At 43.3% G+C, this 11,506-nt stretch overlaps 2 protein-coding genes across 2 annotated transcripts; one reads left to right on the top strand and one right to left on the bottom strand.

Moving 5' to 3' along the window:
* Positions 1 to 1,716: 1,716 nt before the first annotated feature.
* LOC113017537 (neuroligin-2-like) lies at positions 1,717 to 5,772 on the bottom strand. Its single transcript, XM_026160686.1, has 4 exons — positions 5,734 to 5,772; positions 3,856 to 4,026; positions 2,974 to 3,287; positions 1,717 to 2,668 (listed from the first exon to the last, which is right to left on the bottom strand). The coding sequence occupies exons 1-4, from the start codon at positions 5,770 to 5,772 to the stop codon at positions 1,840 to 1,842; spliced, it is 1,353 nt and encodes a 450-aa protein (XP_026016471.1). The 3' UTR covers positions 1,717 to 1,839.
* On the top strand, positions 5,615 to 7,087 carry LOC113017538 (trichohyalin-like). The gene has a single exon (XM_026160687.1). The coding sequence runs from the start codon at positions 5,771 to 5,773 to the stop codon at positions 7,082 to 7,084; it is 1,314 nt and encodes a 437-aa protein (XP_026016472.1). The 5' UTR covers positions 5,615 to 5,770; the 3' UTR covers positions 7,085 to 7,087.
* The last annotated feature ends 4,419 nt before the right edge of the window (positions 7,088 to 11,506 follow it).

Here is an 11,506-nt window from a genome sequence, read left to right as displayed (position 1 = left end):
AGGATCAGCAGGGAGCGCTGCTGAGCTGCAGTGGTCTCCACCAGAGTGACGGAGCAGGAATCACAAACAGCACAAACCCACCGTGTTGTTTCCACCCTGTTCAGGAGAGCTGAGCCCCCATCCCTTTTTTTCATGTTGCAGCTCTGCACTGCAGGCCCTGAACGCCTCCCGGTTACCCTCAGTGTGCTTAGAGTTTAATTTACAACCGACGAGCTCACAGATCATCTGCAGGCAGGTGAACGAACCCTTAATGTGAGGATAATAGCAGAGCTGAGCTGAGGTCAGAAATAGTCAGGAACGGTGTCGACACAGTGAAGTCAGCTGTTTGGGAATTTGTCTGATTATCAGTTTGGGGGGGTCGGTGTTAAATAACAAAGGCGGTGTAGGATGGAGAGAGGAGGAGGGAGGGAGCAGTGATGATATGAAGTCAGAATACACATGTGGCAGACATAAGGGGGTCAGACAGGAGCAGCATCAGTCTCTGCTCTGTTTTGTTAATAACGTAGAAAAATAGTTTTGTACAATCAAGCTACATCGACGGACGCTTTACCTCACGTACCCTAAAATGAAAAAGTAGTGACAGTAAGATGGAGGCTGCACATGACACCATGACTGAGTTCACAGCTGTTGCTTTGATTCTAACGTTTAAGACTTTTGGCATCGACTCCGTTTTAATAAATGAGTGCTGGGAGGCGTCGTTTGACTTCAGGAGCTCCTGCAATGCTCCTGCGATGCTCCTGCGATGCTCCTGCAATGCTCCTGCAATGCTCCTGCAACGCTCCTGCGATGCTCCTGCGATGCTCTTACTCTGCGGGAGAAAACCAAAAACCAAAAGTAGCAAACATGGAGCGATATGACTCGTTTAGATTTTGGGAAACGTGCATCGACAGGTACAGTGTCCTTTTCCCCGCGTCTTTAAAAATAATTCATGCATAGATCCCCCACTGAGAAAACCCTTTTATATACTTTCTCCTTTGTACACATTTTATATAGAACTATATATAATATCATTTCTCTATATCTATATTTTCAGAAAAATTCTTTCCACACAATAAAAAACAACAATTAAACAAATGCTTCAAACAAAACAACAAAAAGAGAGAAGATGGAAGAAAGAAAATCACGACTGAGGCCAGTTTGGCACTTTGTCATGAGAACATGACAGAACTCTGTTAGTTGACGGTAAATAGCGAAACTCTATTTTTCTTTGGTTTTTCTTCTCCCTCGATGAGAAATGAAACACAGCAGTACTTACTTGGCACCTAAAAATGCTGGTCGAATGAAAGATATCAGTGTTTTCATAGTTATATGTTTAGTGTACGCCTCCCGCCTCCAAACTGCTCAGCAGATCGGGAATTTTTAGAGAAGAGCAGGAGGGAGGCGTGTCAAATGAGAGGAAGAGAGCAGTAATAAAACACGGATGTAGAAAAGAGAAGCATAATGTGCACATAACACACAGGAGATGGAAAAAGAGATGACGCCAACGTAAAAAAGAGAAAACAGCGAGGAGCGAGAGAGCATTCGTCCCTTTGACAAATGTTGGAGGTCTTGAGCCTGGAAACAGCAGACCGTCTTTGAAAACAGTATCTTTGAAAGATCTGAGTCACCCACCCCAAACTGCTCATCTGCTGCTGGACACTTCAGTTACACCTCCACATGCCACCAGTGGAGGGAGCTGCCAAGTTTCACAGCACATGACGCAGCAGGTGGAGTTGCTTTTGGAGAAAGAAGAGAATAAGAGGACAGAACGAAGGCCCACGTCTAGAGGCCTCCCTTCCAGAGCGGTAGCAGAGCCAGTGTTCCTGGTCCCTAGGTGGCGCTGTGTCGGGCCTGTCCCTACTATACCCTGGTGGTGGAGTGGGGGTGGGGCAGGGTGTTGTTGTGGCCGGTGGAGGGGAATGTGTTGAAGGCGTGAAGAGGCTGCATGCTGGTGATGGTGCTGGGGATCACGGTGATGGTGTATGGCGTCATCAGCGGCACGTTGTCGGGGGCGCGGCGCAGCGCCAGGGTGTAGTCGGGAGGGCAGGCGGGCCGCAGGATGTCGTGGGGTCGCAGGGGCTCCATGTCGTGGTGAGCGTCGTGCTCCCAGTCCTTCATCTGCAGGGACATGATCTCCTCCTCCTGGCTGTGAGCCAGGTCGTTGGCGGGGCCGCCCCGCTGAGGGGACAGCCGGTGCCGGCGCATCTCGTGCCGCTTGTCACGCTTGTAGTAAAGGGCGGCGAAGGCCAGGATGTTGAGGAAGAGGAGCGACGCTCCAACTGCAACTGTCACGCTCAGTTCGGTGGAGTAGTCGCGGGTGTCTCCGGGAAAGAGGTCCTGGGGCGGGCGCTCTGAGCCCTCGGGCTCGGGATCTGACGGGAAGGTAGGGTAAGGATGACGAGTGGTTCGAGGAACGTTGTTTCTGGGCCTCATGGTGCTAGGGTCACGGCCTGCGGGGGAGCGCGTAGTGGTGGGAAAGAGCACGTCGTGCAGGCTGTGAAGATGAGGGACTAATTCCAGCCAAAAGGCCACTTTGTTAGCTCTGTAGTTGTCTCTGACACGAGGTTTCAAACCGATGTGAAGGTACTGCTTGTCCTTCCAGTTGAACTTGGTCCAGATGACCTCCTCGAAGCGGTTGGGCTTGGTATGAATGAACTCGGTGTCCTGAGGGACGGGCAGGTTGGGGTCCCTGGTGGAGCATAAAGGTTAAACGTTTCAGTTCAAAGTTATATTCAGTCTCCATTATAAGTAACATGTGGCATCAATACACTGAATACAGACAGGAGGCCCATTCTCTGTGCAACCTTTAAACTATCTAAGACCAACCGGCTGCTCTGGGATCTGGATGCTTTTGGTGAACCAGTATGTTCAATTCTTCAAAGCCACACGGGAATTAAACTAGCAACCCAGATTCAAGTATTCAAGATGACTAGAAGGCTATCAGTGAACATACAGTAACGTGTACAGTTGACACTACTGTGACATGAGGCCTACCCAGTCTTTGCGAAGTTAGTCCAGTAAGTCATGACCACAGCGCTCAGCATCACATCGTTCTTGGAGAAGTTGCACGGGAGCAGGTCCGTGGCACCGATCATCGGTACGCCGAACACGTAAGGTATCTCGTCTCCGTGCGCGGCGTCGGCCCACTCGGGCCGCGTCTCGGTGTGGCAGTGGTGGTAGAACGTGTAAAAGTAAACTGGGGACTGAAACTCAGCATGGAGTTTGGCAGTGGCCACAGCTGGTGCCACCCACTGGTGGTCCGTAAACAGGAAGCGAGTGAGAAATCTAGAGAGGAAAAAAAACTCTTTCTGATAACAGAAGGAGTGACAGGCAGCAGAGAGGAAGCATGACTGCATTATCCAAACATGTCTGTACTGTGACTGTGGTCCGGCTGTGAGGGGTTCGCAGGCCGATCTGTCAGAAACACCGACACTGAGATTGGGAGCCCACTACCTGGGGGATGATAGCATTACTGCCCACAGAGCCTCAAAGGTTAAGGCGCAGACACGCCGTGATGTGGATGAGTGGCTCTCTTTAGCACGCTTGTCTTGTTTGATGCACTTCACTGGGCTCACATGTTACTGATTCCATTCTTTACTCGCATGTTTTAAACGCTTAAAGCACTTTCACAGCTTTTTATATTCTTTTGAAAATTCATGTGAACTCAAGCTGTCAGAATTGTAATGTAAGCTTTGATAATTGTCCACATTTGTCATTTTGACGATTATCCGTTTATTTTAATGAATACAGCAAACAGAAAAAAACGAACAAATCAACAAACGCGGCTCCTAATGAGACAAAACCTGATGATGCTGCAAAATGCAGTTAAGTGAGAGGAGGCTGTAAAATGGAATAACTGAAAAAGTGGCAGTGTACAGAGGTGGCGTCCTCACCCTCTGGGTAGCCGTAGAGGTTGTCAACAAAGTTGGAGATGGTGTAGTCGAACGCCGCAGCTGAGATGCCGTCGTTGTCCTCACTGTCGTCCACAAACTTCAGCCCCTCTCCCTGGTTCACTCCTATCAAGATGTCATAGTTTAGGAGCTCCCCCTGGTGGAGCAAATAAGGAAGAACATGCTGAGTGCTGGAACAGAGCCTGTGTGCATCACAAGTCTACAACAGGAAGTGCAGCTGAAGCACAGCTTTGTGAATTGGCAGCATTTCATTTCCCAGTAAACAAAATAAAGATTAGCTGTTGCCATGAAATTCCTACTATAAAATGTAAATACTGCAATATATGCAGGGTTCATACACATTTTTAGGGTCAAATTCAAGCACTTTTTAAGCACATTCAAGGTCAATTTTCAAGCTTTTCCAGCACATTACCAAAAAAGAAGCATGTTTCACTTTGCATCACCTCAGTAAGACCTTGTAAAAATTTAAACAAATCATCTGAGGTCGATTTAAATGTCTTTTGTTCCCCTTTTGTTAAAAGAGCAGCACACAAAAATACAGAAAAAGGAAACGGTTGCCTTACATGCATATAGTGTACAAACTCAAAAAAACACATTCCTCTTAAAAATGTGCAAATGTGAACAAATCAACTTGTTAGAGATCTTCATCTCCACTGTAAATAAACAACAAGCCAGAAAACAAGAAAACTGCACCAAACACCACAAACACCAACAAATTAATGTCTTCTCATCAGACATTGAAGCTTCTTTCCTGTGTGACATAAAAAATAAGAGACAGATGTTTGTTTGTTTTTTTAACTAGTTAAGCACCCACGTTCAGTCATCCACCCATTCACGCACACATTCACACACTGGTGATGTAGCTACAGCCACCCTGGGGCGCCACCAGGCCCTCTGACCACCACCAGTAGGCAACGGGTGAAGTGTCTTGCCGGGTGAAGTGTCTTGCCGGGTGAAGTGTCTTGCCCAAGGACACAACGACCGAGACTGTCCAAGCCGGGGCTCGATTACAAGGCGAACTCCTAACTCTTGAGCCACGATCGCCCAGTGGGGACATGGGGACATTTCAATTTCCAGCAGGAAGCTCACCCTTTTTGTTAAACCCTTTAGATCAGGGGTCGGCAACCTGCGGCTCTTTAGTCCTTATAGTGCGGCTCCGCGTGGTTTGTGAAAATAAATTAGCTGAAGTGTATTTTATTTATGTTAGTTCTTTTTTTTAACTTGTAGTTCTAAATTGGAAGATTATTGTGATTTTGCAATATACAAATAAAATTATATTTTCTTATTTTTTCATCGCTCAAAATAAGCGTCACACTCGCGGAAGCCGGTGTACCCGGTGAAACGCCGTGCATTTATCGAGCCTTTCAACCCCAGATAGACCAATTATGGCTCTTTGGGTCTTAAAGGTTGCTGACCCCTGCTTTAGATGAACAGAGTTTTTTAATTAAATACATAATCTTTAATAAATGTTCTCTTTTATAAAAAGTAGGATAATTAAAAATTTTTTTATTATACCTCTATTGAGTAGAAAAAAAACTCGTGTTTTCTGTCGTCTGTTATATAATATTAGTGATGTTTGTGACAATTAATTTCCTAATCGGCTGGACTAACCAATAGTCCACAACCAGGAAACACGGAAATTTAAAGTTAAGTTTGAAAACAGTTTAAAAAAAATACCCCATTCCAAAATGTCTTGTGACAATCTCATTGGCTTAGGGAGTGATGATGTCATAGATCTTAAGAATCTTAAGTCCTTTGATGTTTTTCCTTAAGTAGGGGTGAGAAACAGCAAGTTTTAGTTCGTTTCAGCAGCATCTGTGTTTGCAGCCTACAAAACGTTCACCACAAGCTCTTCAAAGTCATCGTATAGAAACTCCAACATGTTTCCAAGAAAAAAACAACCAATTCAAAAAGATTACGCCGCCTCTCCTTCCTGGCGTGGCCGGCCAATTTCCCCAAATGGCTCCTCATCCTTCCAAAGGGCGTTAGAGGAGAGTAGGAAGGAAAACTACCTTCTCCAGAAAAAAATGCAACAAATTGAAGAAGAGAAACTTCAACTGGAGGACAAATGTAGACGAATGGAAGCCCAAAATAAAGAGCTGGAAGACAGACAACAGCGCCAGCCGGACATAAAAATTATTAATGAGGGCTGGGGAATCAAGTTTGCTCAGACCCGAGAGCAGATTGTGCACCTCATTAAAGAAAACAGGCAAAAGAGTGCAGAACTAAAAGAAATGACCAACCAGCTCCAAGACAAGAAAACGATGACTGATAAGATACAACGGGATCTCCAATACATGGACCGAAAAAATCGGCTCCTCCAAAGACAGCTCCATGAAGCTGTGGAAGAAAAGAAAGAATTCCTCCAACAGAAGGAAGAGCAGGACAAAAAGCAACGAGACATGCAGCACGAACTGAAGAGCATGCAGGAAAAATACCGCATGCTGAAAGAAAGCCTGGATGAAACACTGCGCCAAAATAAAGACCTTCTTCAACAGAAAGATCAACAGCAGGAAAGACTGAAAGAAGGAAAACGTATCGTCCAGGACTTTGAGTCTAAAAATCTAAAACTGCAAGAGTTTTGTAATCAGCTGGAGGACAAAGCAACTAAAGTGGAAGAAGAAAAGGACAAACTGGAGAAACGCTGCTCACAGATGCAGAGAAGGATCGATCAGATAGCGAGAAACAACTCCGAGCTCGTTAAGGGGATTTTGGTGGAATTCAATAACTTGAAGCGTGAAAACACTCAAATGCAGGCGCAAAAACAACAAGAAGACAAAATACATGAAGACCTGCAGCTCACGCTCCAAGAAATCCAGAAAAGAAACGAGCAGTTAGAAGACAAGCACAAAGAGGTCCAACAGAGAAATGCAGACATGCACAAGGACAAGCTGATACAGGAGGCAACATCCAAACAACTCAAAGACAAGCTTGAAGAACAACAAGCAACATTGGAAGAGGTGGAACAAAGATGTGAGAAACTTGAAGAACAAAACGCAGAAACCATCGATGAGCTGAGAAATCTCATCCTGGAGAAAAAAGCGCTCGTGGAAAAGTGCATGAAAAAAAAGAAAAAATGGTTCCACTTGTTCCGGAGGAGAGACGCTACTGCTTCCTCACCTGATGTAGCCTCGTCTTGCTCCACCTCTGTTAACCCCCCCAACCAGTCCCGGCCGTTGACTGTCCCCTCCTGAGCCTGGTTCTGCCGGAGGTTCCTGCCCGTTTAAAGGCAGTTTTTCCTCCCCACTGTCGCCAACTGCTTGCTCAGAGGGGATTGTTGGGCTTTTCTCTCCTCTGCCTTGTTTCTTCATTTACTTGTTTAACTTTTTTCAACTTATCTAAATAATAAACCAATTAAATTTATCCTTTGAGTATTTTTCATCTCATCTTTACAGAATCTTTCCAAAACATTTTCAAACATTCAGATCTGTCTTTTATTTTCTTCTTGAAGCCTCATAAATGGTGAACTAAAAACCCGGAACATGGTTTGAAACATAGTTTCAGCTGAAACTGGCATAACATGCTGTGTGTGTGTGTGTGTGTGTGTGTGTGTGTGTGTGTGTGTGTGTGTGTGTGTGTGTGTGTGTGTGTGTGTGTGTGTGTGTCAGGGTATCACTAGTTAGGTCATCATGTTTAGACTCATTCACTCCAAAATTATTTAGGCCAAATCTTTAAAAAAGTGTCATTTCATACACATTTTCAATTCACTTCAATCGCACAAATGCAGAAATAATTATTTGCAGTATCTTATTTATTATGAGAATGTCATGCCTGATCATTTGTACCTACACCACCAAAAATGGGGGCAAAAGGGAGGAGATCATGTTTAATCGGTTATAAGAAAAGGTCAGAAATATAAGTGCCGACATGAGCAGTGTCCACAGAAACCTCTGACTCTCAGCTCAAAGCTCATATAAACCATTTCTACAACCAGCAAACAAACAAAGACACCGAACAGTTAAAAGAGCAGTGACGTCACCACGAATCTGTGGTCAGGTAATATCCATGTTTTGATTGATGATTTTCTGGAGTTAAATGTGAACCGAAGCATATTTTGGGCGTTATATGCTATTAAATACTTTTTAATTTATTTAAAAGTATTTAATAGCATATAACACCCAAAACATGCTGGGTGTGGAAATAAGAAAATCAGAATTTCCTCTGTTTGAGTCACAGTAACTTTGACATAGTAACATTTGCAGTAAGTCCTAAATGTTCACCTTTAAAATCACTCCCTCTGTTCATTTTGCCCACATCATGTTTCAGTGGTTGGCCTCAGGTTCTTCAGCTTCCTGACAGTCTGAAGTCAGCTGACAGAGTTTCACCTGCTAAATACACAGAAAATCTTGTTAAAGCCGCACAGTTTGCCCAACAGTAATATTCCCATTAAGCCCTTTCTAAACACTTTATAACAATGTGTCATCACTAAATTATAAACTTCTTCTCCAGATCTGCACGACTGCACTTAGTCACAGACTTTATTTAATTGTCCTGCGGCTGCTATCATATATTTTACCAAACAGTTCTTCTCACACAGTCACAGATATATTTCTCTCAATGCAAACTTCACTCATGTCTCAGACAGGAAACTTGAGTTTTTCTTTTTTTTCTGTCCCCACTCATTCAACTAATTTGCATATTGAGTCACATCTCGAGAGGTTGCCCTGACAACAGAAATGCATATTCAAAACATTGCTGCATAATTCAATTATTATTATTTTATTTTTATTTCTACAGTCGTCACTTCTTTTGCTCAATCAGCTGGAAACCACTTCTAATTCACTATTTTAAACCTGCTTTAAGCTTCTAATCCCTGGTTGGTCCTCCCAGTCTCTTTTTCCTTGTCACAAAAGTCGCTCTATTGTCCTGCAGCTTCCTGAGTTATTCCTCAGCTTCAGCCTTTAAGTGTGTTAAATCTACACCATTCAGCATTTATGTCATGTATTCACATTCATGAGTGTAAGCATGTCTTCATTGCGTGTATGTTGTGTGTTCATATTAATATTGAGTGTAAGCTGGTCTTCGTTGCCTCGATGTGTTTTTATAATCAGATTTAATTCCTGCATCTTTGCGCTGAACTGTGGATTCAAACTGTCTCACTTCTGATTCTCTCCAAAAACAATTTCACATGTGACAATTTCTACATGTGTGTTTTCTATTTTTCTATTCATTTATGTATTATTAGTTTATTTATTTCTTTATCTCTCTTTTCTTTTTTTATTTACCTTTCTGTTGTGATGCTCTGGATGTTTCTAAACCCACAAATTCAGCCTCAATGTTCAACCCAACTTTCCTATGCTGTCACTTTAACACGTCCAGCCTTCACCTCTCACCGGTCCTCGTCCCCTCTTCTCTCAACTTCCTGTGTGGCCTCCCAAATCAAACACAGGCCCAAATCAGCTGTTTCTTCTTCTCTCTTCATTCTCTCTTCCTCTTTTCAGTCTTTTCTTGGCGCTTAACTCCCAGCATGGCAAATATGAACTCAGACAGTCCCATCCAGTGGTTTCACACAGTCATGTCACTGGTACACTTTCCAGCTTGTAATTCAGAGCGCATGTTTCCATCAACATACATGCTGCTGGACCCTTCAGTGTTTAGGTCAGGTGCACTGTCTTTTTGCCTGCTGTTAATTCTTCAAGTCCACGGTGTTGTTCTGTCTGTCTTCTGTCTTCATCAGGAGATTAACTGTCCTTTAAGCTTCTTCTCAGGATAAGGACAGGATGAGAGGTGAAGCTGTGACATTTTAAACCAAAGCCTGTTTTCCTCCCAATTCTGTTAATCTATCATTTTTCTGCTGTATTCTTCCAGGAGGTTGAGCAAGTCCATGCGCACCTGTATTAACACACTAAGACATTTATTTAATATCATTTTCATTACTATTACTTTGCACTTTCATTCTCTAATTCCTCTGTTTTCATTTTGAAACGTCTCTCACAAGCTCACAAGCTATATTCAGACTTCCTGCCAGACACACACTGCGATTGGTTTATAAAGGCCTCTCTTATTAAAATACATAAAACAATCTAATCAGAAAATAAGCACTAAGAATATATATTTATCTTGTAACATTGTTTACGTTAATGAACAATAGAATAGAATAGAATAGAATAGAATAGAATAGAATAGAATAGAATCCAACTTTATTGTCTTTGCACATGCACAGGTACAGGGCAACGAAATGCAGTTTGCATCCATCCAGAAGTGCTTTAGTGATATAGATATATTACAATATATATTAGCAATAATATAGATATGTGAGTATATTACAGAAATGGGTCTATTATGTTATAATGTACACGGTATGAAGTATGTTGTGAATATTGTATAACTATAAGTATGTACAGGCTGTAGTGAGCACAAGCTATGTACAGGATATGAACAGGATATAAATATGAAAAACTATACAGAATATGAAATAAATAACTTTACAGGAATCTGAGATTTACAGCTATACAGAAATGGGAACTATGCAAGTTGTAAACAGTTGTAGGGTTAAAAATTATCGAATGTACAGAATGATTATTGACACAGAGCTATACAGTAGTGCAGTTAAGATAAGTGAGATATGTGGATAATTCTACAGAGGCTATATAAAGTGCTGGTGGTTGTGAGTGGTGGTTCAGTCCATGTTATTATTGTGTTTGAGGGTACAGTTGTTCGTTGTGGGTGTGTGTATGTGGTTGTGGGTGTGTGTATGTTCAGTCCATGTGTTAACGTGGGTCAGATGTCAGGAGGCAGAGTTCAGGAGTCTGACAGCTGTGGGGAAGAAGCTGTTCCGGTACCTGGTGGTCTTAGTCCGGAGGCTCCTGTGGCGCCTCCCAGAGGGCAGGAGGGTGAAGAGTCCATGTGATGGGTGACTGGGGTCTTTGATGATTTTCCCAGCCCTTTTCAGACACCGCTTCCTGTAGATGTCTTTTATGGCAGGAAGTGGTGCTCCGGCGATGCGCTGGGCAGTTTTCACGACCCTCTGCAACGCCTTCCGGTCCGAGGCAGAGCAGTTCCCGTACCAGACTGTTATACAGTTGGTCAGGATGCTCTCGATGGTGCAGCGATAGAAGTTCACCAGGATGTCTGAGGACAGGTGGTTCTTCCTCAGAGTCCTCAAGAAGAAGAGGCGCTGGTGAGCCTTCTTGACCAGCTTGGAGCAGTTGGTCGTCCAGGTGAGATCCTCGGAGTGTTGAATTGTGTTGAAAACTGAGATTACAATATCAATCAAGATAATTATAATGATGGTTTTTGCTGTAATTAAACAGTCATGTGGAAATGTGGCAACCACAGAACTTTAGAGGCCTTTTGTTCAATTATGTGTGGACTGTTTCTTTAGTCTCATATACAAATTGTTCTCAGTGTCTATGAGACTGATGAAATATCCATGTGTGCTGAAAGAGACTGTGCTGGTCTGACGCCCTCAACCGAGGTATTGTGGGTAATGAAAGAGCAGATAGGTTGGCTAAAGCAGCTGTTAAAAAAGTAGACATAGATGTGCAGATACCATTGTTGAAATCTGAGGGAAAAGAATAGTTTGGACACAAAGTAAGAACTTCTGGAGAATGGCATGGGATAATGGAACAAAAGGGAGACATGGGGTACAAAACACAATAGAAGTTAAGAGGAGT

The sequence above is a fragment of the Astatotilapia calliptera genome, unplaced genomic scaffold (genome assembly GCF_900246225.1).
Source record: "Astatotilapia calliptera unplaced genomic scaffold, fAstCal1.2 U_scaffold_143, whole genome shotgun sequence".
NCBI classification, from domain to species: Eukaryota; Metazoa; Chordata; class Actinopteri; order Cichliformes; family Cichlidae; genus Astatotilapia; species Astatotilapia calliptera.
The sequence above is the reverse complement of the archived record's forward strand: the minus strand, read 5'-3'. Positions and strand labels throughout refer to the sequence as shown.

Coding starts and splice junctions, on each gene's coding strand:
- LOC113017538 (XM_026160687.1), top strand. CDS start 5,771: ATGTTTCCAAGAAAAAAACAACCAATTCAAAAAGATTACGCCGCCTCT.
- LOC113017537 (XM_026160686.1), bottom strand. CDS start 5,772: ATGTTGGAGTTTCTATACGATGACTTTGAAGAGCTTGTG. Junction 4,027..5,733: donor ATGACTTTGAAGAGCTTGTG/GTGAACGTTTTG, acceptor TTGCTCCACCAG/GGGGAGCTCCTAAACTATGA. Junction 3,288..3,855: donor AGGGTGAGGACGCCACCTCT/GTACACTGCCAC, acceptor TTCTGTTATCAG/AAAGAGTTTTTTTTCCTCTC.